This window comes from Neoarthrinium moseri, assembly GCF_022829205.1.
Source record: "Neoarthrinium moseri strain CBS 164.80 chromosome Unknown scaffold44_Wmoseri_CBS_16480, whole genome shotgun sequence".
Lineage (NCBI taxonomy): Eukaryota > Fungi > Ascomycota > Sordariomycetes > Amphisphaeriales > Apiosporaceae > Neoarthrinium > Neoarthrinium moseri.
In genome coordinates this window covers 1-21599 of record NW_026055158.1, presented here as the reverse complement: position 1 = coordinate 21599, position 21599 = coordinate 1, and the positions used below count along the sequence as shown (strand labels likewise).

Below are 21599 nucleotides of genomic sequence, written 5' to 3'. Positions count from 1 at the left end.
TCGTGCCTCAAGGCGTATGTATGCCTCGCCAATACTGAGCCATGATATTAGTCTTATTAGAATGACATGGTGCCCTGACATGTTTTCCAAGTTAAAACTTTCCGTGCGTTCCGTTGCTTGTGGTTTCTGCGTATTGCAGAATTGATCAACTGGAACATTTCCACTGTAGAGGACAGGGTTATAGTCACCTGGCGGATAGCGTACCGAACTCTGCAAGAGCTGCTCTTCAAGTGCTCAGTCGCTGGTAGCTCTGTCACAGTGTGAGGTCGTATTTGGACAATACCGCAACACAGTTGTTGTATGTGTGATCGGCCGCGATTAAGATTATATTTATGGGCATCAAGTCTCTTGGGCCATTCGAATAGGTTGAGAACAACTACCAGAAGCAACGCGGCGCCAGAATGAGGTTCTCGCTCATCGCGAGTGAGGTTGACATGAGTGGTTCAACACCTTTACACGTCGTACATCATTTCGCTGGGTCATGCTGGGTATGATAATTGCGATAGCTCGAAGAACACAATCTTTGCAAATCTGCGGTATATGGTTATGAGGAGACGTCCAGGATACATGATTGAGCAATATCGGCTCATCGACGTGAAAGAAACGTTCTGTCAGAATAAACTGCAGGTAGCCGGGTTCTTGGCCCATCTACAACGCACCAAGCCACTCCACAATACATAACACCAGTGACAAGCAATTGTGCTTTAAGAATCGGGTTTATTCAACGTCGGCCACAACGTTGCGGGAACTCAAAGCATCGAGGCAGTTTCTGTAGGTACCACCTGATTCGCAGCCCGTCTAAACTGCAGACTCCACGACAAGTCGTGAACATGTTGTGGGTGAAAAGCAGTTTTATTCATCTGAACTCCCTTTCGTAGAACCGTTCATGCCATGCAATGCTCGAAAAAGCCTTGAGCCTAAGACCTTGTGTTGCTACCTGCTATGTGGTGTGCAGGAGACTTGAGTACAACCCGCCCAAATCATCAACAAGGTATCCGGTTTTCCCATGTCTGTCCATCCCTGAGCAGAAAAAGACCAGTTTACGCAACCAACTCGACGACACCGCCAGCCTCAGTGATCTTCTTCTCGGCGAGCTTGCTAACCCATCGTGCGCGGACAACCAAGGGGACTTCGGGGAGACGGCCCTTGCCGAGGACCTTGGAGTAGCCGAGGGGAAGGAGGTCGATGACGGGGACGGTATCCTTCTTCTCGCCGGACAGGTAGGCCTCGCGGGTCTCAGCGGGGACGAGGGACCAGATCTGGGAGCTGTGTGAGCCTTCTCGGTTTGACGACGGGAAGCGAGCAATTGGCGGCTTACCTTGTCCAAGTTGACAACGGGCTTCCAGAAGTGGTTTTGTTGCTTGTGGAAGTACCGCATACCAACCTTACCGAAGTAACCAGGGTGGTACTTGTCGATGTTGGTACGGTGGTGGTGCTGACCACCGGCCATACCACGACCACCGGGATGCTTGCGGTGCTTGCCGACACGACCCTTACCGGCCGAGACGTGGCCACGGCTGTGAAGAACCAAGTTAGCGTTTTGCGGCGCGACGAACAGACAAATGCACAATCTTCGCCCATCATGGAGTAGGTTGTGCGCCGTGAGGATGTGGCAAGTGGGATAAACCCAGGCCCAAGTTCCCCGATTGGTTTCGCGTCCTCTGGTCGCACATCGTAGTATCGTTCTGTTGAATTCCGTGTCGACGCCCAAGTCGACAGATGGGAGCGACAGCGCAGATGCCGAAATCCACCTCTTCCTCTCCTTCTTGGCCACCTTCGCTGTCTTCGGCAATTCCCCCCATCACCTAGAAATTTTCCATGACCCAAGGCGGCGCGGCAGGACGGACGGCAAACCAATCGAGGGAAGTCGTGGGCGAAGATGGACGGGATCGCAGCACCGAGATGTACTTACTGCTTTCTGGTCTTGGAGAAACGGGTAGGCATGGTGACGGATGTTCAGTAGCCTTATTGTGGTGTGGTGTTCCGCTACCTCGACTCTTGTGCTGGAGTCGTGAAAACTTCCAGAGTGTGATGGACCACAAGGGCGGCCTTGGTTCTCCACAGCCCGCGAAAGGGTTTTGCAGCCCTAGCGAAAAAACTGTGGTGTGGCTTAGGCGTTGGGAAGCTTGGGCCAGTGGGCGCGTTCGTCCTGTTTGTGCGAGCACGGCCACTTCAGCCACATCAGCCAGGCCCTCCTCCCCCACCGTGGAACTGGGGCCCTTGGGCAGCTGCAGGCGGTCTGGCCGACTGACTGACTGGCGGTCTCCTTGCGCAAGATATTCTGAGCCAATCACAGCTGGGATTCAAACCACCGAGCCTGCAACCTTGTGTGTGTGTAACTATCAGTGATCACACACGCGCGGATACGTCTGTCCCCAAATTGGTCGCGCCTTGTGAGTCTCAAATATCAACATCAGTGTTGTTGCAATTCCCAGGGCGCGAGATTCAGTGCAGTCAAGCTGGCTCCACCAGATCGTTCATTTTGGCAGTGCAGTCCGAGTTCGCGTCTCCACGTATCTCATCCTCAAATCACGCCCAATTACAGGGTCCCGCGGCGATGTGATATATCTGTAGGTGACTGGCTGCCACATTGAACTGCTGAAACACTCGCATTCATCGATCATTAATGACTGAATGACAACTGTGATCCTCCACGTCCGTGCCCATTCTTACCGCAACATCCCGAGCAACTGAGAGTCTGCGAAGTCACAAGCCATACTCCAATTTACCGACTGCTTCCCCGTCATTATCTCCCTGATGTCGACAAAGCATAAATGCGAATTGAAATATGGCCGCCAATGCCGTGGATAAAGCTGCCAGCGGGCCCCATGCAATCGACTTTCATCATCCGTACACGCCCTACGACGTGCAGGAACAGTTCATGAAAACCGTTTATGACGTCTTGGAGAGAGGCGATGGCCAAGTTGGCATCCTAGAAAGCCCTACTGGAACCGTATGTACCCAGTTCCATCTCGAGATGCACGCATTAATGATGGCAGGGGAAATCTCTGTCACTGATCTGCGCAGCGTTGACGTGGCTTCGCAGTCACAAGATATCAAATCTGGAGACCTCGGTAGACGAGGCGGTCAAGGCATATCAAGATGAGCCAGATTGGGTCGTCGCACAGATGTTGAAGAGAAAGCGGGATGACGTGATCCAGCAGTGGAAAGACCGTGAAGCCCGGCTCGAGCGTATTCGTGTCAAGGAGAAGTCCATGGAGGCACGGGGCACCAAGAGGAGGCGTGTTCACGAACCAGGCGCCAGGGCATTAGCATCGTCTGATCAGCTCGAGGCTGAGTTTCTGCTTGACGACCGGGACAGCGGAGACGGTGAACAGGTTGGTGAGGTATCAAGCTTCAGTAAAGAGACAAGGAGCTTGATGGAAAAGCTAGGCATGGGTCCATCCAAGAGCCGCGATGAGGAGGACGAGACGGTCGATGAACCGGTCAAGGTAAGGGTTTTCGCCTGTACTACAAGACGTACTCTTCATTGACTTGCTTTCAGATCTACTACACCTCCAGGACGCATTCGCAACTCTCTCAGTTTGTTTCAGAACTTCGCAGGCCCAATTTTCCGCCTTCCATGCCTGCTTCGCTGCAGGATGAAGCGGACAAACTGGAAGTAGAAGGTGTCAAACATGTCCCTCTATCTTCGCGGCAACGTCTGTGCATCAACCCGGCTGTATCCCGTCTGGGATCCCTAGCCGCTATCAACGACAAGTGCGCTGACTTGCAGCAATCAAAGTCCAGCTCGAAATGCCAATTTGTTCCCAATGCCGAGAATCTTGGCCCCACCCACCAGTTTCGCGACAATGCATTGGCTACGCTTCCAGATATTGAGGATTTATTTGACCTCGGCAGGAAATTGTCGATCTGCCCATACTATGCCTCCCGAACCGCCATGCCTGGTGCTGAAGTCATCACTCTTCCGTACCCCTTGTTGCTACAGAAGACAGCTCGGGAGGCTCTTGGAATCAAGCTAGAGGGCAACGTGGTGATCATAGATGAAGCGCACAACATCATGGATGCGGTTTCCAACGTCTACGCTGCTGAGATTAGTCTAAGAGATCTTAAGCGTGGTAGACAGATGCTGGGTGTCTACGTCAAAAAGTTTGGCAAGAGGCTCAAAGGGGACAATAGAGTTATGGTAGCCCAAGTGGCAAGAGTCATAGATGGCCTCAGCGAGTGGCTGAATGGTGCATCGAATTCAAAGGTGAGCATTGTCGGGGCTGGTGAATGCATGTTCCACTGACCTCATTTGCCAGGGCCAACAGGGCATCGTTGATCCAAACGTCTTGCTCCAGACCAAGGGCCTTGATCAAATCAATCTGTACAAGCTCATTCAGTACATACAGGAATCCAAGTTGGCGTACAAAATCGAAGGCTATGCAGCTCATATCGAAGAGCAGAATGACAAGGCCTCGCAACCAATGTCATCGACACCTGTGCTGCACAACCTGCTCTCTTTCCTCGTGACACTCACAAATTTGAGCTCTGAAGGTCGTATATTCTACCACAGAACCTCGGACAACACTGCGGAGGTGGATATCAGACTCTCCTACCTGCTCCTCTCGCCCACTTACGCCTTCTCCTCCATCGCCTCCAGCGCTCGAGCCGTCATTCTTGCTGGCGGTACCATGTCTCCCTTTGAAGACTACACTGCTCATTTGTTCCCTGATCTGGCGTCCCAGAAAATTACAACTCTGAGCTGTGGTCACGTTATCCCGGCATCCAACTTGTGCGTTCGGACACTTGCTATGTCGAAGCCAGGACTGGATTTTGAGTTCAGCTTCCAGAAACGCAGTGATAACGCCATGATCCGCGAGCTTGGAATCGCCATCCTCAATATGTGCAGTGTCGTTCCAGATGGCATGGTTGTCTTCTTCCCAAGCTATGGGTATCTAGACGAAGTTGTTACTGTATGGAGTGAGGTCACCCAAACTGCGACCGCCAGACAGGAATCCATTTGGGCCCGGTTACAGAGCAGAAAGGCGCTTTTTAGAGAAACCAAAGGCGGGTCTAGCGACGAGGTTCTCGCACATTACACCGAGTCCATCTTAGGCGACCCGACAAAGCCGGGGTCGAAAGGAAATGGGAAAGGCGCCCTATTGCTGAGCGTTGTGGGCGGCAAGATGAGTGAGGGTATCAATTTTTCGGATCGTCTTGGCCGGTGTGTCATCGTAGTCGGATTGCCGTATCCAAATATCAACTCACCAGACTGGAAGGCAAGAATCGAGTACATAGAATCGACCACGCTGGAAAGACTCACTGCTGCTAACACAGGAATGGCCAAGGTGGAGGCGGCAGCCACAGCGAAGCAGGCTGCGCGAGACTTTTACGAGAACGCGTGCATGCGAGCCGTGAATCAGAGTATTGGGCGAGCAATCAGACACCGAGGGGACTACGCTGCAATTGTACTTGCCGACCGAAGATTTGGAACAGAAAGAATAAGAGGGAAGCTACCCGGTTGGATACAGGGAGGCCTGGTGAGTTCGAGTGAGAAGAGTGGACTCGGACAATTGATGGGAACACTTGGAGGGTTCTTCAGAGGAAAGAAAGAGGCTATGTGCTGAATGCGGCAAGGGCAAATCGAGCAGATGATAGTAGATTATTCAGCATGCTTGATAATCGGCCACCCATCATAACTCACGAGCGAAGGAGAATGCCATGCCCAAAGGTCATGAGGGCCAATAATGAGTTCCGAGCCAACTGTACGGCATCTTGCGGTTCCTAAGTGCCTGGCAGCTGGCTAATTGGGACTGTTCTTTGCGAAACCCAACCAATTGGTGAGAAGTCGGCGCATTCATAGCGAACGTATTCGAGTTCGGGACCGAAGAGAATGGAAGGTTATTCTTGGCTACCAGCCGCCACTGGCTAGTGCTGAATGTCGGGACTCCGGAATGCCGACGTCGTTTGTCATGGTGCATGGGCAGACCGCAACTATACATAAGCTGCGACTCTGCAACCCAGCAGATTAGACGCTTGAGGCATCGAGCAGAGTTCCTAATCCCTCTACTGAATTACATAGTAAAGTTCTCAGTCTTTGACCATCAACTATGGCATCAACAGCGCCAATCCCTGTCCTCCTATGCGGCAAGATTCCCAGCCATGTGCAAGCGACGACCGACATACTCAAGCCGGAATACAGAGGTAAGCCAAGCACGGTGACCACCATTATCAACTTCCGATGTCCTGATATGCGCGCAAAGTGATCAAAGTATGCACCGATCCAGCCGAGGCCAGAGCCGCGGTCACGGCGCTGCTGTCTCCGTCGATTGCAACGCCCAGCATAGACGGCACGGACTATCCACGGCCGAGGATAGTCATCATGGGCGGAGGCTACTCGCCCCAAGTTTTCTCAGAGATCTATGACAACGTTGATGGCGCCAAGACTGTTCCCTGGATCAGGCCGGTCGGCACAAAACCGGATGGGCCCGGGCTTCCTGCTGGACCTCCGCCGGCAGAGGAGATAGCGGGACGCGTGCGAAAGGCTCTCGATGAACATTCTGAAGAAATTGAGAATGGTAAAGGTGCTGGCGAGGTTTGGTGGATGTGATGGGCATTGGCCCTCTCTTCTAGTACATCTGTGGAAGATCTGGACATAGGAGTCGCTGTTCAGCCTATTTTCTCACCGTATGATGGTTCTATAACCGCAATAAATGACAGCGGAGTGCAATAACGAGCTGCAAACTCACACAATTCACTTTCAGGCTGAAATTAGACTCTCTTTAAAGATTCTCTGCTAGGTAAACGTGTATATGCTGAAAAAGTGGCCAGAGAACTGGTATGTTCAAGGACTGTCAGTGTAAGGGTCTCACAAAACGCCATGTATATGGTAAATCACTTGCTATATTCATGGACCGACGTTTAGATCTCCCAAAGTTCTACAACTACAAAAGGTTATAAAGAACTGAGTAAGTCAAAGTGCCTAGGATGAGTGTGAAAGTTTAAAAGTTTGTCGTCGTATAGATGCTCAAGCACGTAGGCTATCATTACAGCGCAACCTCGAACTTCTTCGTTATATCTAATGAAAAATTCATTCAATTCTTATTTACACTTCGGGCTTAACTTGAAACAGCATGACGGATATACTCAACCCAATCTTCTAGTCAAGTCTCACTTTTGAATTATTCCCGAGAGCGACGCCATGCCCAGAGTTGCGCATGCCCCTAAGCCCCTCGCACTTGAACTCCCACAGAACACCCTGTTTAGTGCAAGAGCAGGGACTCCAGGCAATGAATGGTAGGGATCTTTGCTCGGAACAGGTTGATAAACCACGTAAACACATGGGCATTATCGGGGCCAGGCTCGATGTATTTTCTTACGTTTGACGGTGGAACTCGAATTTATCATGGAGCAAAACAAAGAAATACGCATGATGTATAGCTTACAAGACTAGGGACACGCACAGTGGAAGTTTTTGATAATGCGAAGCATCTAGACGCAATCATATCTACGTCTAAAGGAAGCAATTGTGAATCCAGGCAACGAACGCCGATGCTAATCTAGAAAGGAGGACTACGCATCGGGAGTTACAAAGGCGTGGACACCATGCCTAGATGGTTTGACATCACTCTTGTTTCTAATGACCGTGGCAAAGTCACATCGCGAGTGTTTCATAATTTACTAGTCAACCTTGTAATCATGTATTCATACGACCGATCATGGCGAGGTTCAACAGCTAGTCAGAACGAATGACGGGCGCCCAGTGACTTGATTGTCAAATCACTGGTCTCTCGTTCGGTGGTTGCCCATCCGCGGCGAGCCTTGCAATCGGAGAATTTTTGCTACCCTTGCATATAGTCACCTGTCATATATGAGGCTCTTGAACAATCCTAGTAAACCGCGAGCGTTCCTAGCTTCCCCGGCAGGGATGTTGAAGCGCTCGGACTCGAAACACTCCAGTGACCCAGGGTAGGGTCACAGCGTATACAACACAGGCTGTGGGCACCTTTAATACGCAGTGATACGCTATGTCGCAGATCATTTGCAGAGAAAATCACTGTCGTCGTAAGCCGTCGCAATCCCCTGCGCAACACGCGTCCACTCGTTAGGTGTTGCCGCTTAAGGTAAACTATAAGGCTGATCTCTCGCGCTAGATTGCCGCGCAATCTCACCAATTGCCAGTAGATTTCCAGGCGTTTACAGCGGCAAAGCAAAGCGGCCAGTGCTGTTAAAGTTGCCAAATAGAATAGGAGAAAAGAAGCACATTATACATGACCACAAGAATGATTATAGCGATGAGGTAAAGCTGTCTCGGTAACTAGGTAATTACGGGCTACTCTGATCCAGTCAGCCACCAAGTCACATCTCTACAGCGTGAACACAATAGCCATTAGTCTTGAACAATGCCCACATACGGCTGACGAGAGCTCGAGAGCCCAAAGCCCCGGGTCCACTCACTCGCTCGATTAGTTTGAAAGAAGTGAAGAAGACTTCTAACTTGCTAGGCCATGGAGTAGACCCTTGCCGAGGATGCACGCTACCTGAAACAGATAAGCATTTCCTCAAGATCCATTCCCGTGCGCTAGCCAAATCTAACCACGGTAGACTACAGTTCACCCCTCAGATGTAAGGTGTTACTCATCCAAAGCAACAAAACCCATCCTGCTTCGTAGTACGTCTTACGAGCACCTCAGTGCGTAGGAGATCGCGGGGATAAAGGCCCAACATGCGAGTATCATGGTCCCGGCCCATCATCGGCCATCTTGCGACAATGGCAAGGTACTGTATAGTTACAGCACGTCGGCAGAGGTTATTAACGAGGAGCAAAGAGCCAGCTTCTAAAGCCGCCAGCTCCTGCTTTTCTCCGGATCCCCATGACCAATGATATTATTGCATGGTTCAGTTTGTGAACCTTCGGATGAACACTACATGGTATCTATCAGCCGATGCCTCAATCGGCGGGCTCCCGCGCCCGGTCCACTGTTGCATTAAATAATAAACAGTGTACTGTGATACTGCAGATGCATTTCAGAGAGACTGTTGCTTCTCGACAAAATAACCCATACTTTTTCGTCAGGCACCGGAAAACCTGAGTTGTTTGTGTCAAAGCGTTGAGCTTCAGGCGAATCTACCCACGGACATCTGTGCATCGGTGGGCTGACAACTGAACCTGCTGTAAGTGGTCACTTTTCTCAGTCTTGGGCCTCAGTCGGCGACGGGTCTAAAAATATGTCGCCATGAATAGTCGGGGATTGCCATGCCCGCGTATGGGACTTTGCAGCGGGGATGATGAATGCAAGGTCTGTTCGCATGCAACCGGGGCTTGACACCTGCGTTTGATACGCATTGCAGCCGCGCAGCCTCGGCGGCTGGACTCATGATCAGCACCGGCCTTGTCATGAACTCCTTAGGCGCGTTTGGCCTGGTGGGAAACGAGAAACAAGATCTGCAAGCTCTACAGCTTTTAGACCCCAGGTTGTGCAAAGAGGGTGGATATAAGCTATCCGTCTCAACGCCATGATATATCTGAAGAGGCCTATATAAAGATAAGATGGCTCCTCACGACAAAAGCTTTTTCTTATAGTATCATCATCTGGCTCTGCTGCCACTTTATCATCCTCACGCGGCCCAGTCTCAACTTCTACTGTTGTCCAGCCCTGATACATCGATAAGAATAAAATTGCAATGCATTCCTCCACCATCGCTCTTATCACCGGCTTCTTGGGAGTCGCTGCCGGCCAGTGTCCTGCTGTGTGGACCGACGTTGCCACTGATCTGAAGGCATTATTTGTCGACAGCAATGGTGCTGCGACGGATGACGCACGCGCGGCCATCCGAACAACATTCCATGACTGTTTTCCCGAAGCATGCGATGGTTCACTCATACTAGCTGGCGAGTGCAGTGATCGTGGTGAGAACAGCCAGATGGTGGGAATTTGCTCTACCCTTGGAGACAAGGCCACGCAGTACAACGTGAGCACAGCCGATACCATCCAGCTAGCTGCCGGTAAGTAACTAGAAGTAGGGTCTGTGTTGTGGATGCTTCTCGCTGACTGTGGTCCAGCGCTCGGTGTAGCAGCTGCTCTGGGCCCGACCATCGCCTTCAAAGCTGGCCGAGTGGACTCAAGCACTGCCAACCCGACAGGCCAAATACCAGGCGCCAACGCAGCGGCCGACTCGATCGTTTCGGATTTCGAGGCCAAAGGGTTTACTGTCACGGAGCTCATTGCACTGATCGGCGCTCACAGCGCGGCCAAAAACCTGGCTGGTGTCGCTCTCGATTCCACAGTCGATGATCTAGACACCAACTTCTACTCGGAGACCACTGACGGCACCGCGCCTGCGAGTCTCCAGAGTGATATCAACCTGAGCAATTCCAGCACTACCAGCGGCGATTGGACGACCTTTGCCGGCAGTCTGAGTGACTGGCAAGCTGCGTTTGTGCCAGCGTAAGCCCAGCATCCCTTCGTTTTGCATGCCATGTCCTACATACCCGATGCTGTATGCTAACTCTACCTCATTCCAGCATGGAGAAACTAGGCCTCATGGGCGTGGACGAGGCTAGTCTGACTGATTGCTCGAGTGTCGTTACGGCTGCCTTTTCGTCTCGGAAAGCTCGCGGGGACCCTTTTGCTGCATCCACTCGAGCGGTTGCTGGACGCAACCCTCACGGTATGGCTGCCGGAGCATCTTGGGTGGCCAAAGTACATGTTTGATATCCTGTCCCATGGCTGGAACTAGAAAGCTAGCTGCAACGGCAGGAACTCGGACCTGGGTCTGGACATGTGACCACGGATTTTTCTCTACGCGGCGTTTAAGGAGCTTGATAGGGGTTAGGAAGCCGATAAGAAATACGGCCTTGTGTTATGTTTTGATGTAGTAGAGAACTAGGCACCAAAGTGTTTTTAAAATCCCCGGACTTTGTGCCGCTCCTTGGCTTCATCCCGATTCGGACACAACTGCCCATAAGTGGAGCGAGTATGATGTGTCTACTTTTTTCACTGAATACAGGTACGTAGCTTCATATATTCTGCTCGTACCTGTTTATGATTCTGGTCTTGATTGTCGAGTGGGCGTGTTTCTTCTGCGGATTATAGGTGGTATAGCGTTGATGCAGGAAGAGGTATAGCATTTCCGCGAACCGCTCTTGAATCAGTGAATACAGGTCCTTATGTGTCGGTAGGCCAACACCAATGACAAGATACTGCTGATGCAAAGCAACACGCTGGCAAGCTACGTTCCTCTTGCCCCTCTGGCCAGAAAGCTAAGCTAGGTGGCCGGCTTGCACAAGAATGACTGCAGCGTCCGAGGTCCTTCCTGCCAAGAAGTCATGCCCCGAGGAGTCAGGAACAGCACATAGGTACATAGGTATGCGTGTCAGGGCGGGCTGCATCAGCCACAATGATGCCATGTCAAGCCACAGATGATTACCTGTTGTGCATGTCAGGCGTACGACAGACTGCAGAGTCACCTGGCCTGTCTGGGTGCTGGGTGCTGGGTGCTGGGCGCTGGGGGCGCTGGGCCCTTGACTCCCAGCGCTCCCCCGCAGATTGCAGAGACACTGGACTGGACAGTCGGACCGGGGTGGCATGGATGGGATTGTAGGGGAGGTGACGCCACACGAGACGGAAGCTGTCCAGGTACAAAAGGCCCCTCATCCCCAAGCGCAACGGGGGGCGGGCGGTTTCGCGAATCTGGGAGCCCCGAATGACTCTGATTTGCCGCACCGCATGCGACACGCGACCAAGCTTGGAGATACTACTCTGCTGCGACTATATCCACCGAGAACTGCGCATCCCACAGTCCGCTCAATCCGGGGAAGCTATATTCAGTGGTGAAGGCTGCTCTGTTGCCAACCAGAACCGCCTGCGTAAGCTGTGGGCATCCGCTGCAGTGCGCCACCCGAAAGCGTCCATCCATCATCCATCGCGCGCGCCAGCTAACCGAGCCCAGCAGGCCCCAGTCCGACAGCCAGCGAACCAACCAGCCTCAACCAATCTACAGGTTAGCTCCTGAGTAGTGACCGTGCTGTAGCTACAGGACAGCCTGGGCGAACCTGGAACCTGGAGCTGTTCGGAGCTTGGACCTCCAGCCGAGAGAGAGAGCACAAGGACCTCACCAAAGACGTCAGCACCGGGTGGGTTGCGGGCTGTTACCCAGTACTCCTAGTCCTCCAGCTTCTAGAAGCCCTCCCTCCTCCTACACTCCCCAAGGTCACTTGGATTGGATGCCACAATAAAAGCACCATCACCAGTGTCCCGTGCTCGCCGAGGTCTGCAGTCCCGCTGTGGCCTGGTTGCGACAGAACGCGCCTCGCCGCATCCGGCACCTCCATCTCCACCTCCAGCCTCGCCGAGGCCACACCACACCCGCAAGTTAACAGCGAGAGCATACCCAGAGGTACATACTGAGTACCTAAGTTACAAAGGTGAACTTGACTAGCTGCACCCCTCACAAATACACACCGCCTGCCCGAATCAACAACGCCGACGCCGACGCCGACGCCATTGCCATTGCCAATCCATCATCCAACCCGATTGATCGCGTCGCCTCACTTTGCATCGCATCGATCGCAACACGCCACCACACCATACATCACATCACATCACGTCACGCCGCTCAGAGCACCCGTAGTGCAGAGCACAGGTAGCTAGTACGCACGCGTAGCTGGCCGCGAACTACTCGACCTGAGACACAGCCAACACAAGCCCACTGCTTTGTCTTGGTTCATCCCGACCAACACCACGCACCGCCCGTTTGCGTCTACCAGACCGGCCAAGCCGTGACTGACGGTGTCATTCTGGGCTGCAGACGGACGACTCCAATCGGAACCGGCAACTGCAACCTGGTAACCCGATCATAGGCCATGGGATTAGCCGGCGCTCATGAGCTTGTGATATTGGAATGGTCTCGGAGCTTCCTCCTTAGATAAGGGAAGCAATTGAAAAACACTCTTGTAGGTACCCTCGAGTTTCCTTCTCTTCTCGATCATTGTTAGCATTGCCAGACGTATCCTTTCTACAGCCGTTGTCATTCTTTTCTGAGGGCGTTGGTTCTCAACATCCAGCTCTTCCACGCGCTCTGTCTAAGCTCCCCTCCTCGCCCACGTGGAAGCCGGATACAGAGATGAATGCCACCCCTGACATTCCAATGCTACCTACAAAGCTTTCTATGCGTAAATCTAGCGCCACTTGCTGATAACTGTTTTCCCCCCAGAGCCTCGCCAGCAGAGAGTCCGATCTTCGAAAGCCGCGGCTCGCTCGGTGTCACAACACCGGACGCCCGCCCGCCCGCCCGCCATGGTCAACCTGAAGGAGTTTCACATCGGGTCTGGCCTGCACTATCCGATTACCATAAGCAGAATCTCCAAGCACAAAGGCGAGGAGGTGAGACGCCAAGACAACCTGGTGCAATACACATTCAAATACAAGCGTACAATTGGCGATCCGGAGCTGGACGAGGAGCGCGAGATCGAGGAGACGGGCGTCGGAGACTGGAGCTGTCCGGGAGATGGAATCATTGTAAAGTGGCACATCAAGGAAGGGGAAGTGATACATCGCGACCAAGTCCTACTGGGCATAGACGAGCCGTGTCCCCATGACACCCAGTATGCTGGTCTCTGTACGCGATGTGGGAAAGATATGCTTGAGTCGAACTGGGCTGCCGGGACCCTTGATGTGGAGCGTGCCACCATCGCCATGGTGCACGACAATGTCGCGCTCAAGGTCTCCCCACAGGAGGCCGCCAAGAAAGAGTTAGAGCTGCAGGAACGCCTCCTGGAGGCCCGCAAGCTGAGCCTCGTGGTTGACCTGGATCAGACGGTTATACATGCCTGTGTCGAGCCCACGATCAAGGACTGGCAGAGCGATCCAAACAACCCCAACTACGAAGCCGTCAAGGATGTGCGCAGCTTTGAATTGGACGATGGGCCCAAGCAGAAGGACCAGCCAAAGTGCTCCTATTACATTAAGCTGCGGCCCGGGCTGGCTAACTTCCTGGAAAAGATGTCGGAACTGTACGAAATGCATATCTACACCATGGGAACGCGTGCGTACGCGAAGGAGATCGCCAAAATCATTGATCCGCAGATGAAGTTCTTTGGTAATCGCGTCATCAGTCGCGACGAGAACGGAAGTCTGGCCGCCAAGCGACTACAGCGATTGTTTCCCGTGAGCACGCATATGGTGGTTGTCATTGATGACCGAGCCGACGTCTGGCCCCTGAATAGGGAGAATTTGATCAAAGTTACGCCGTACGACTTCTTCAAGGGCATCGGCGATATTAACTCCAGCTTTCTCCCCAAGCGCGATGACATTCTTGCTCCCTCACCGACTTCACTTCCTCTTCGCCCCCTACCCAACGGCAATTCATCACAGGACGCAAAAGACCAGACAGCGAATCCTGAAAACCCAACTGTCGAGTCAGACGATGAGAATGCGCTCTTCCAATTGAAAACCGAGGAACAAGAAAAGGAACTTGAAAAACAGCTGACAGAACGACCTCTACTTCACCTGCAAGAAGAATTAGACAAGGAGGACTCGACGATATCTGAGGGCGTGCCTACTACCGAGCTCCCCGAACAGAACGGACATGCTGAAGTTCACGCGCAACACCGTCACAACCTTTTGCGTGACGACGACGACGAACTTTTCCACTTGGAAAAGCACTTGTCGAATCTTCACCAGAACTTTTATACTCAACACGACTCAAGAGTGGCGGCCCGCAGGAAAGAGACGGGCAAGAAGGAGATCACGGCAGACTCCATTCCTGACGTCGGCAAGCTATTAGAGTGGGTGAAGAAGCGTGTCCTTCGAGGGTGCAGCATTGTACTCAGTGGTCTAGTTCCGCTCGGCGTCGATGTTCACCGGTCGGAAATCGGCCTGCAAATCCAAAGCTTCGGCGGAGAGCTTCGAACCAAGATCAGCAAGAATGTGACACATCTCGTCATCAGCAGCTCGAGACCACGCACGCAAAAAGTTCGCCAGGCTGCGCGCATACCCAGCGTCCGTATCGTCAACCAAGATTGGCTGGCCAAGAGCCTGGCGCAGTGGACACAACTGGACGTGGAACCTTTCCTCATCACTGTGCATCCTTCGGATCGGGCCACCGAGACCCCATTAGAGGAAAGCGGAAGAGAAAGCCTCAGCATTAGCCCCCCGGGAGTCGCCGGACCTGAGCACCACGAAGATGAGGATGATGGCGATGATGTTCCACCAGACGACTCCGAGGCAGGGGATGAAGGAGACGAGGACGAGGACGAGAACGGGGAGGTGCAGGACGTCTACGGTGTCATGCCTACAGAGCCTGACGACGGTGAACGCAGCCCGGTCGATCTGAACAACGCGGATTGGGGCGAAATTGATGCCGAACTTGACGAGTTCATGGGGTCTGACGCATCGGACGCCTCGGACATGGACACCGATACGGAGAGTGTGTCCAAGGGCCGCAAACGAAGGCTAGACGATGACGGCGCCGCCAGTGATGGCGATAGCGTTCTTGCCAAGAAACAGAGGCTCGCTAGGGACAGGACGACTGGCTTGCGCAACGTCAGAAACGCCGGCGAAGAGAGTAGGAAGGGGAGCGGGCTGCCCACGCCGATGGGCACCGGGGATGAGGCGGATGGAAGTAGAGACCAGGAGGGCGCTGAGGGAGGAGAGGACGGCGACGACGACGACGACTTTGACCTGGAGGCGGAGCTCGAAGCCGAGTTGGCAGCCGGCGACACGGATGTCGATGCCGAGGCCGCCTAATCGTTGTCACTGTAGACTAGAAGATGTCTTGGCGCTGAGGCAAATGCCCATGTAAAATGCTTATGAAGGAGTTCTGGGGTCTTGGGCGGGGCATATCGGCACCTGGTTCACTTGCATAGCGTCTGTTGAAGGGTAGAAATGGTCCCGAATATAGGGCCGTGAGGCCCCGTTTAGAATTGCAGCTGCTAGGTCACCATGAACCATGCTTAATGCTCATCGTCTACGTACACATTGAAATTGAGCACAACCTGGATCCGGTTGGCTTATCTTGCCTACGACCGGCGGTGTGCTTTGGGCGTTGCCGCACCGCAGCCTTTGGATGATCCGCCCCATCTGGAAAGTCACGGCTAACAACGGAACCCTAGGCTCATGGGCATTGCGTGCTACATTGACAATGTGTAGTAGGCCTTGCCAACACGTACGTTAAAAAAGTCAATAGTTTTGACCCTGATGGAATATCGATTGGACATTGGGTCATGATCGATGCGGGCAAGGTACGTACCGTGGGGAGGTGGTCCCGCGGAGTCACGTGATCTCGAGAGCTGCCGTCAACCTCACCTTGGCCAAGCTTCAACATCGGCATCGTGAACGAGTCAATCAATCCATTGCCGACCAGCCAATCGACCTCCGACCCACGAACGCTGCGACATACATCCGGCCACTCTCTCCGATTGAAGCCCAGACAAAATGCCGCAGGATATGCCCCCCGTCGGGGGCTACGGGCCGGTACAGTACAAGGTACGTGGTCTTGGAAATGCCCTCGCATGTTGAGGAGCACCAGGCTTTTCGGCGAGGCATCACGATTTGACAACTCGGCGGCGTGGTTATTCTGCACCCGATGCAGCAGATGCGACGTTACCAGCAAGAACCACAAGCCCCAGCCATCGGCAGAGCCATGCGCGCGGAACCACGAGCTTCGATTTTGATTAAACACCCACCCGTCCGCCTACCCCGGAGACACCGCCGAGAACCTCGGGGGGAAGCGCCAATCTATTGAAAGAAGAGTTTGCAACTGGAACAAGAGACTGACAGATTTTATCCTTGTTCTAGCGCAACCTGCCCGCCCCGTCCTTCCGCCCCGGCACCCTCATCCTAGGCATGGGCGCCGTCATGATCTACGGCTTCTACAAGCTCGGGCAGGGTATCAGGGAACAGAAGTATGCCTGCCCCCCAACGAGTTTCGCACACGGAAAGAGCGAGATAGCTAACGCGGATGGTGCCGTAGCGAATTGGCCCGCGAAAAGATGTGGTCGCGCATCCACCTCATCCCCCTCCTCCAGGCCGAAGAAGACCGCGATCTGGTCCGAAGACATCTGGCCGACCAGGCCCGAGAGAAGGAGCTGCTGGGCGACAACTTCAAGGTGTACAACTCGGATCGATACGTCAGACCTACCTACGCCGTTACGCCGTCGACAACCTCCAAGTAAAGGGCCGGACGACTGGAGGGGCTGCAGAGTGAGGAAACCAGAGTCCTTGGCTTTGGGGATAGAGGACAAAAATACTGTACATTTTCTTAGAAATAAGCCGCGTGCTTCAACAAGAACGAAAAGATTCGCAAGAGCTTGGTTCACGTACGGGCTACCCTGGATCTGTGTTCTCGTGTCTCTCCAATCCCCGCGCCATGGACGAGCCATCTAATCGCTGCAATTGATCGCTCTACGGTATAATTTGCCCTTCAAGTCCTGATGCCTGCTTTTCTTGATGGACAACGCCCGTTTATCCTAGTCGAACTAAGTGACTGCGTGTGGACTGTGATCTGTATTCGTCATTGTTGGTCAACGACTCCTGTTCGCCGAATCATAAACCAAACGCTTCTGCATGCATATCTGCCTTCAGGATATCGTAGCTGAACACTCGGCTGTGGAATCGTCGTGGTTGTATGCTGTGTTTTAGTTTCAAATGACCAGAGAGCTCTGCACGCCACGCAGTACGACGCGATCTCATTAACCTTCGGTTGATATACACGATACTGAGACCACAAAAGGTAAACCATGGTTTACAATGATCTTACCTTTGTATTTGGTTGGTTTGGGTTGAATGATATGTTAATTAGTCGGGATATTTGTAGCCCATCTCAACTTCCACAGAGAAGTGACGTCTTGAGCAACCTTGAGCGTTCTACCAAAATGCGCAACATCAATCCTACATCGAACCCGCAATGCGTTTCCTAATACGCACAGGCGTCTCATCCTTCGTATGCCCGGTTCCATCGCCAACCATGTACAATCGCTCTCCATTGACCATATCCTTCGGTCCCGTGTTGTGTCTTCAACAAGAGAAAAATTAGTTACCGAGGTTTATTCATAACAGCGAGAATCGGGCATCTCAGTAGCATTCGTTGAAACTTACCTTATCCTATCCCACTCATCCCATGCCTGCTCGATATCGAACGTACGCGCGCAAAAGACAAGCACCAGCTTGAGCTCCATTAACGCCAGCTCCTGGCCAATGCAGTTCCGAGGCCCTTGCTGGAATGGTCTCCAGGCGTCTTTCATCGGAAACAAAGGATCGCCATCCTTAACGAGCCACCTCTCGGGCATGAATTCCCTCGGGCGCGGCCAGACATCAGGTCGATAATGACCTCCCTGTGATCCGTCCCCGATGCTGAAACCTTCGGTGGGGTACTGCAAGTTGGACATCGGATCCGAGAGGAAGAAGCCCGCCTGGCCAGCCCGTGCCGTAGACGCCGGCGTGTACAGTCGCAAGGTCTCCTTGATGCAGCCCATGGTATAAGGCATTGAGTTAAGAACATGGGGTGACTTCGTGATCAGCTCCGTGGCATCTGCGGGATTCGGGCCCAATATCTCGTTATGCTCGTGACGCACCCTATCCATACACTCGGGATTCTCCTCCAGCAGTTTGAATAACCAGCAGATTGTAGTCGCCGTGGTGTCATGCCCGGCAAAGAGAAAAGCCTTGAGATTCTCCAAGAGACTGGTGAGAAACTCTGGGTCCTCCCTGATGTCGTTGATGTTGCTCTCTTTCTCCAAGGACGAGGCCGCAAGATCCATGATGGTCTTGGTCTCCCTGACCGAACCCAAGGAGTGGAGATAGCGCTCGATCTGAGGTATCAGAACTTCTCTCATGACTCGATTGTCTTGGTGGAGCTGGGACCAAGGGTTAAGCATCGCCAGAGTCCTTGTTAGGCTGAAACGCGTCCCCAAGCGCTTCGTCATCGTCGTCATCGCCGTCTTGAGGATACTACTTTTGCCAGATTGCTCGTTCAGCTTCAGGTCGCTTTTCGTGGAATGAAATATTAGCCTCCGCATCAACGGGCAGATTCGACCTGTGAATTAACTCACAGTGTAGCTTTTCCAATGATGTCAAAGGTCAGGTTGGTTGTCAGCTTCTCAAGTTGTACGACCTGGCCCTGCTTTGCGCCCCTTTCTGCGTATGATTCAAGGACGTTCACAAAGGTCAACATGTCGTCCACCATGGACGGGATGAGTGCAGTAATGTTGCGAGAGCTAAATCCGGGGTTGAAGACCGAGCGCCACCTCTTCCAATACTCGCCATCCGACGATACCATGTCCTTGTTCTGCGTCAAAGGCCTCAAGTAATCCAACTCCATTTGAGACTTCGGTAGGCTCTTCACCTGAGTAAACTGCGCGCTGACCTTAGGGTGTGTTGTGAATATCACTGGCTCGGCGGCGGGCCACACATCAAGATACATCACTACGGGACAGTTTTTCTCACCAGGGAACAGAGTTTCCCACTTTTCGACCAGCCAGATGGACAGGTGGTTACTGCTGTTGTCCAACGGATAAGAGTTGCGGTATTCTCCAAGCAAGCGAAGATGACCCCAAAGTAGAGAATGCGGCATGATAGGCTGTTATTAGTCAGCTACCTAGTGTTCAAGCATGCAAGGGACTTGGAGATACGATCAGGATCGGAAGTAAATGCAGAATCACTTACGATGCCTTGCGCCTTTAGCGCTCTGAACCTCATCCGTACTTTGTACCCATTGTAGAGGAAATTTGCCACCACGAAGAAGACCAGCAAAGATGTTGCTCGCAACAAAACGGTAGGGATATCCTCAGTTCGAAATGCCATGTCGACGTCTGAGGCCTGGCTGTAGCATTTGTAGAATAATAATGCCTGGCAAAGAGAGTTTTGCTTTCGAAATTCCGGGGTATGCGCATCATTGATCAGTCTGGCCGATACGTGTAACCAGCCTCCGCCCGGAGCTGGGTTACCCGGTCGCGATCTGTAACCGAGCTTGGTAATGTGCCTATGATTTGCTGGTACAGGGCGTTGATTCGCTACAATCTCTTCACGCTAGTATCAAGACTAACTTAGTCAGTTACTCCTGCATAATTCGTCTAATCCTGCCATGGGGAACGCCAAGACTTACTGACATTGGAAGTATTGCACCTAGGTCGGGTTGCCTTGAGCTCGAACGCAATCTAAGACGCACGTACTAATAAGTGCGAAGAATTAAATGAAATAGTAATTAAGATACAGATGCCCATATCAAGCTTACTCGCTGGTCAAGGTAAAATACTCTGTTTTGCCTGTATACAAGACCCTGATGTGCGGCAAAGATGCACTCAAGATGTGTCGACAAGTGTTGCACCCGTTTAATCAGAAATGTTATCATTCGCCTAATCCTGTTATAAAGCTAAATTTGTTACATGACCTCGGTATTCACGTGTCATGCACGCGTGGGTCTTCCGGTCATGCCTTGGGATTGCGAGGATCTCTCCAAAAATCACAGCCTCAAAGCAGTAATGCGATGAACATCATCTACTGTGCCCCATGCATACACTCTTGAATGCATAAACCATGGCATCCCGTTAATTCATAAGGGATAAGGTCAGGTCGCCCCTCAATGTCACCTTCAGTTGCACTTCAATGTCGAGGTTCAGGTCCAGCTTCAAGCTCATGCTTTGTGAGCCACTAGGCGTATTTGAAAGCGGTTGTTGCTGAGACTCGATGGGGGCTTGGATCAGCGCCTGTTGGACCTTCGTATCGGGTTTATGGGTATCATCAATGCCTCTTTGTGCTTTGACCTTTGCCAGTCGATCTTTCCGCTGTCGTGGTCGAGCTCTCTGATTGCCGACACTACGTTGGCTCGTGCCTTTGGATGGTTCCTTGGCGGTATCACCGCAGGTTTCCTTCCCAGCCGATGTTTCGGTCAACGTTGGTTCTTCGTCTTCACCTGGAGCTTCGGGGGCCTTGGTCACTGCCACACTGGTTTTCTCATGCGCCTGGTGGTATGTTTCCAATGCCGCTGGACGAGTGAACGAACCAGTTCTTGCCTTCCTCAAAAGGTGAAAGCTACGCAGTCTCTTCGCTTTCGATAAGTCAGGTCGCAGTACCGTCCCCTTTGGCTTATTCTCCACGGTCGGCGTTAAGGGCTGTCTTTTTGCTGGAGCAACCAAGAAGCCTGATGTAGACCCATGATGTCGCCCCTTTATCCCCATCGCCTGGTCCAGTTCTGCGGCATCGCGTTCGCCAGCTTCATGGTCTAGATCTCGCTCTGACACTAATGCCGATATGTTTTGTCTGGTTGTATTTGATGTTGACGTATTCGCTCTCGAACGGACCGCTGTTGCGGCTTCGCTCTCATCGATTTCAAGGAATGAAGTTTGGTGTAGGGGGAGACTTTTGTCGACGGGCACTGGAGACCAGATGTATTGATCCTGCCACAATGGTGAAACAGAATCATACTTCCCAGCTGGCACCCACAAGAGCGCTGAGCTCATCGCGTGATAATGAATAAGTCGGAGCACCCACATATGGGCCCCCCCTGCATTTGGGCCCCCTGTTCACCAACCACCCGATTTTCCTACCATACAACAATTTACCTCACTGTTCAACCAAACCTTCTTCAAATCTCTTCAAACTTCGTGTATATATTAATTTACTAGCTATGAAGTCGTATTCTGAACAAGACCTCCA

General features: G+C 52.5%; 8 protein-coding genes across 8 annotated transcripts; 5 read left to right on the top strand and 3 right to left on the bottom strand.

Moving 5' to 3' along the window:
• Nucleotides 1-1040: 1040 nt before the first annotated feature.
• Nucleotides 1041-1944, bottom strand: JN550_009494 (uncharacterized protein; the record flags this gene model as incomplete). The annotated part of the gene is made up of 3 exons (XM_049321573.1): nucleotides 1041-1259; nucleotides 1319-1517; nucleotides 1913-1944. 3 exons carry the CDS (start codon nucleotides 1942-1944, stop codon nucleotides 1041-1043), a joined length of 450 nt encoding a protein of 149 aa, XP_049168441.1.
• Nucleotides 1945-2788: 844 nt separating this feature from the next.
• On the top strand, nucleotides 2789-5573 carry JN550_009493 (uncharacterized protein; the record flags this gene model as incomplete). Its single annotated transcript, XM_049321572.1, has 4 exons — nucleotides 2789-2953; nucleotides 3000-3452; nucleotides 3506-4213; nucleotides 4266-5573. The coding sequence occupies 4 exons, from the start codon at nucleotides 2789-2791 to the stop codon at nucleotides 5571-5573; spliced, it is 2634 nt and encodes an 877-aa protein (XP_049168440.1).
• A 483-nt stretch (nucleotides 5574-6056) lies between these two features.
• On the top strand, nucleotides 6057-6556 carry JN550_009492 (uncharacterized protein; the record flags this gene model as incomplete). The annotated part of the gene is made up of 2 exons (XM_049321571.1): nucleotides 6057-6150; nucleotides 6210-6556. The coding sequence occupies 2 exons, from the start codon at nucleotides 6057-6059 to the stop codon at nucleotides 6554-6556; spliced, it is 441 nt and encodes a 146-aa protein (XP_049168439.1).
• Nucleotides 6557-9630: 3074 nt separating this feature from the next.
• On the top strand, nucleotides 9631-10661 carry JN550_009491 (uncharacterized protein; the record flags this gene model as incomplete). Its single annotated transcript, XM_049321570.1, has 3 exons — nucleotides 9631-9952; nucleotides 10010-10394; nucleotides 10472-10661. The coding sequence occupies 3 exons, from the start codon at nucleotides 9631-9633 to the stop codon at nucleotides 10659-10661; spliced, it is 897 nt and encodes a 298-aa protein (XP_049168438.1).
• Nucleotides 10662-13244: 2583 nt separating this feature from the next.
• On the top strand, nucleotides 13245-15695 carry JN550_009490 (uncharacterized protein; the record flags this gene model as incomplete). The annotated part of the gene is made up of 1 exon (XM_049321568.1): nucleotides 13245-15695. The coding sequence occupies one exon, from the start codon at nucleotides 13245-13247 to the stop codon at nucleotides 15693-15695; it is 2451 nt and encodes an 816-aa protein (XP_049168437.1).
• Nucleotides 15696-16382: 687 nt separating this feature from the next.
• On the top strand, nucleotides 16383-17122 carry JN550_009489 (uncharacterized protein; the record flags this gene model as incomplete). The annotated part of the gene is made up of 3 exons (XM_049321567.1): nucleotides 16383-16433; nucleotides 16746-16852; nucleotides 16921-17122. The coding sequence occupies 3 exons, from the start codon at nucleotides 16383-16385 to the stop codon at nucleotides 17120-17122; spliced, it is 360 nt and encodes a 119-aa protein (XP_049168436.1).
• Nucleotides 17123-17744: 622 nt separating this feature from the next.
• Nucleotides 17745-19748, bottom strand: JN550_009488 (uncharacterized protein; the record flags this gene model as incomplete). Its single annotated transcript, XM_049321566.1, has 5 exons — nucleotides 17745-17813; nucleotides 17874-17961; nucleotides 18045-18932; nucleotides 18998-19524; nucleotides 19611-19748. The coding sequence occupies 5 exons, from the start codon at nucleotides 19746-19748 to the stop codon at nucleotides 17745-17747; spliced, it is 1710 nt and encodes a 569-aa protein (XP_049168435.1).
• Nucleotides 19749-20491: 743 nt separating this feature from the next.
• On the bottom strand, nucleotides 20492-21403 carry JN550_009487 (uncharacterized protein; the record flags this gene model as incomplete). Its single annotated transcript, XM_049321565.1, has 1 exon — nucleotides 20492-21403. The coding sequence occupies one exon, from the start codon at nucleotides 21401-21403 to the stop codon at nucleotides 20492-20494; it is 912 nt and encodes a 303-aa protein (XP_049168434.1).
• Between the last annotated feature and the right edge of the window lie 196 nt (nucleotides 21404-21599).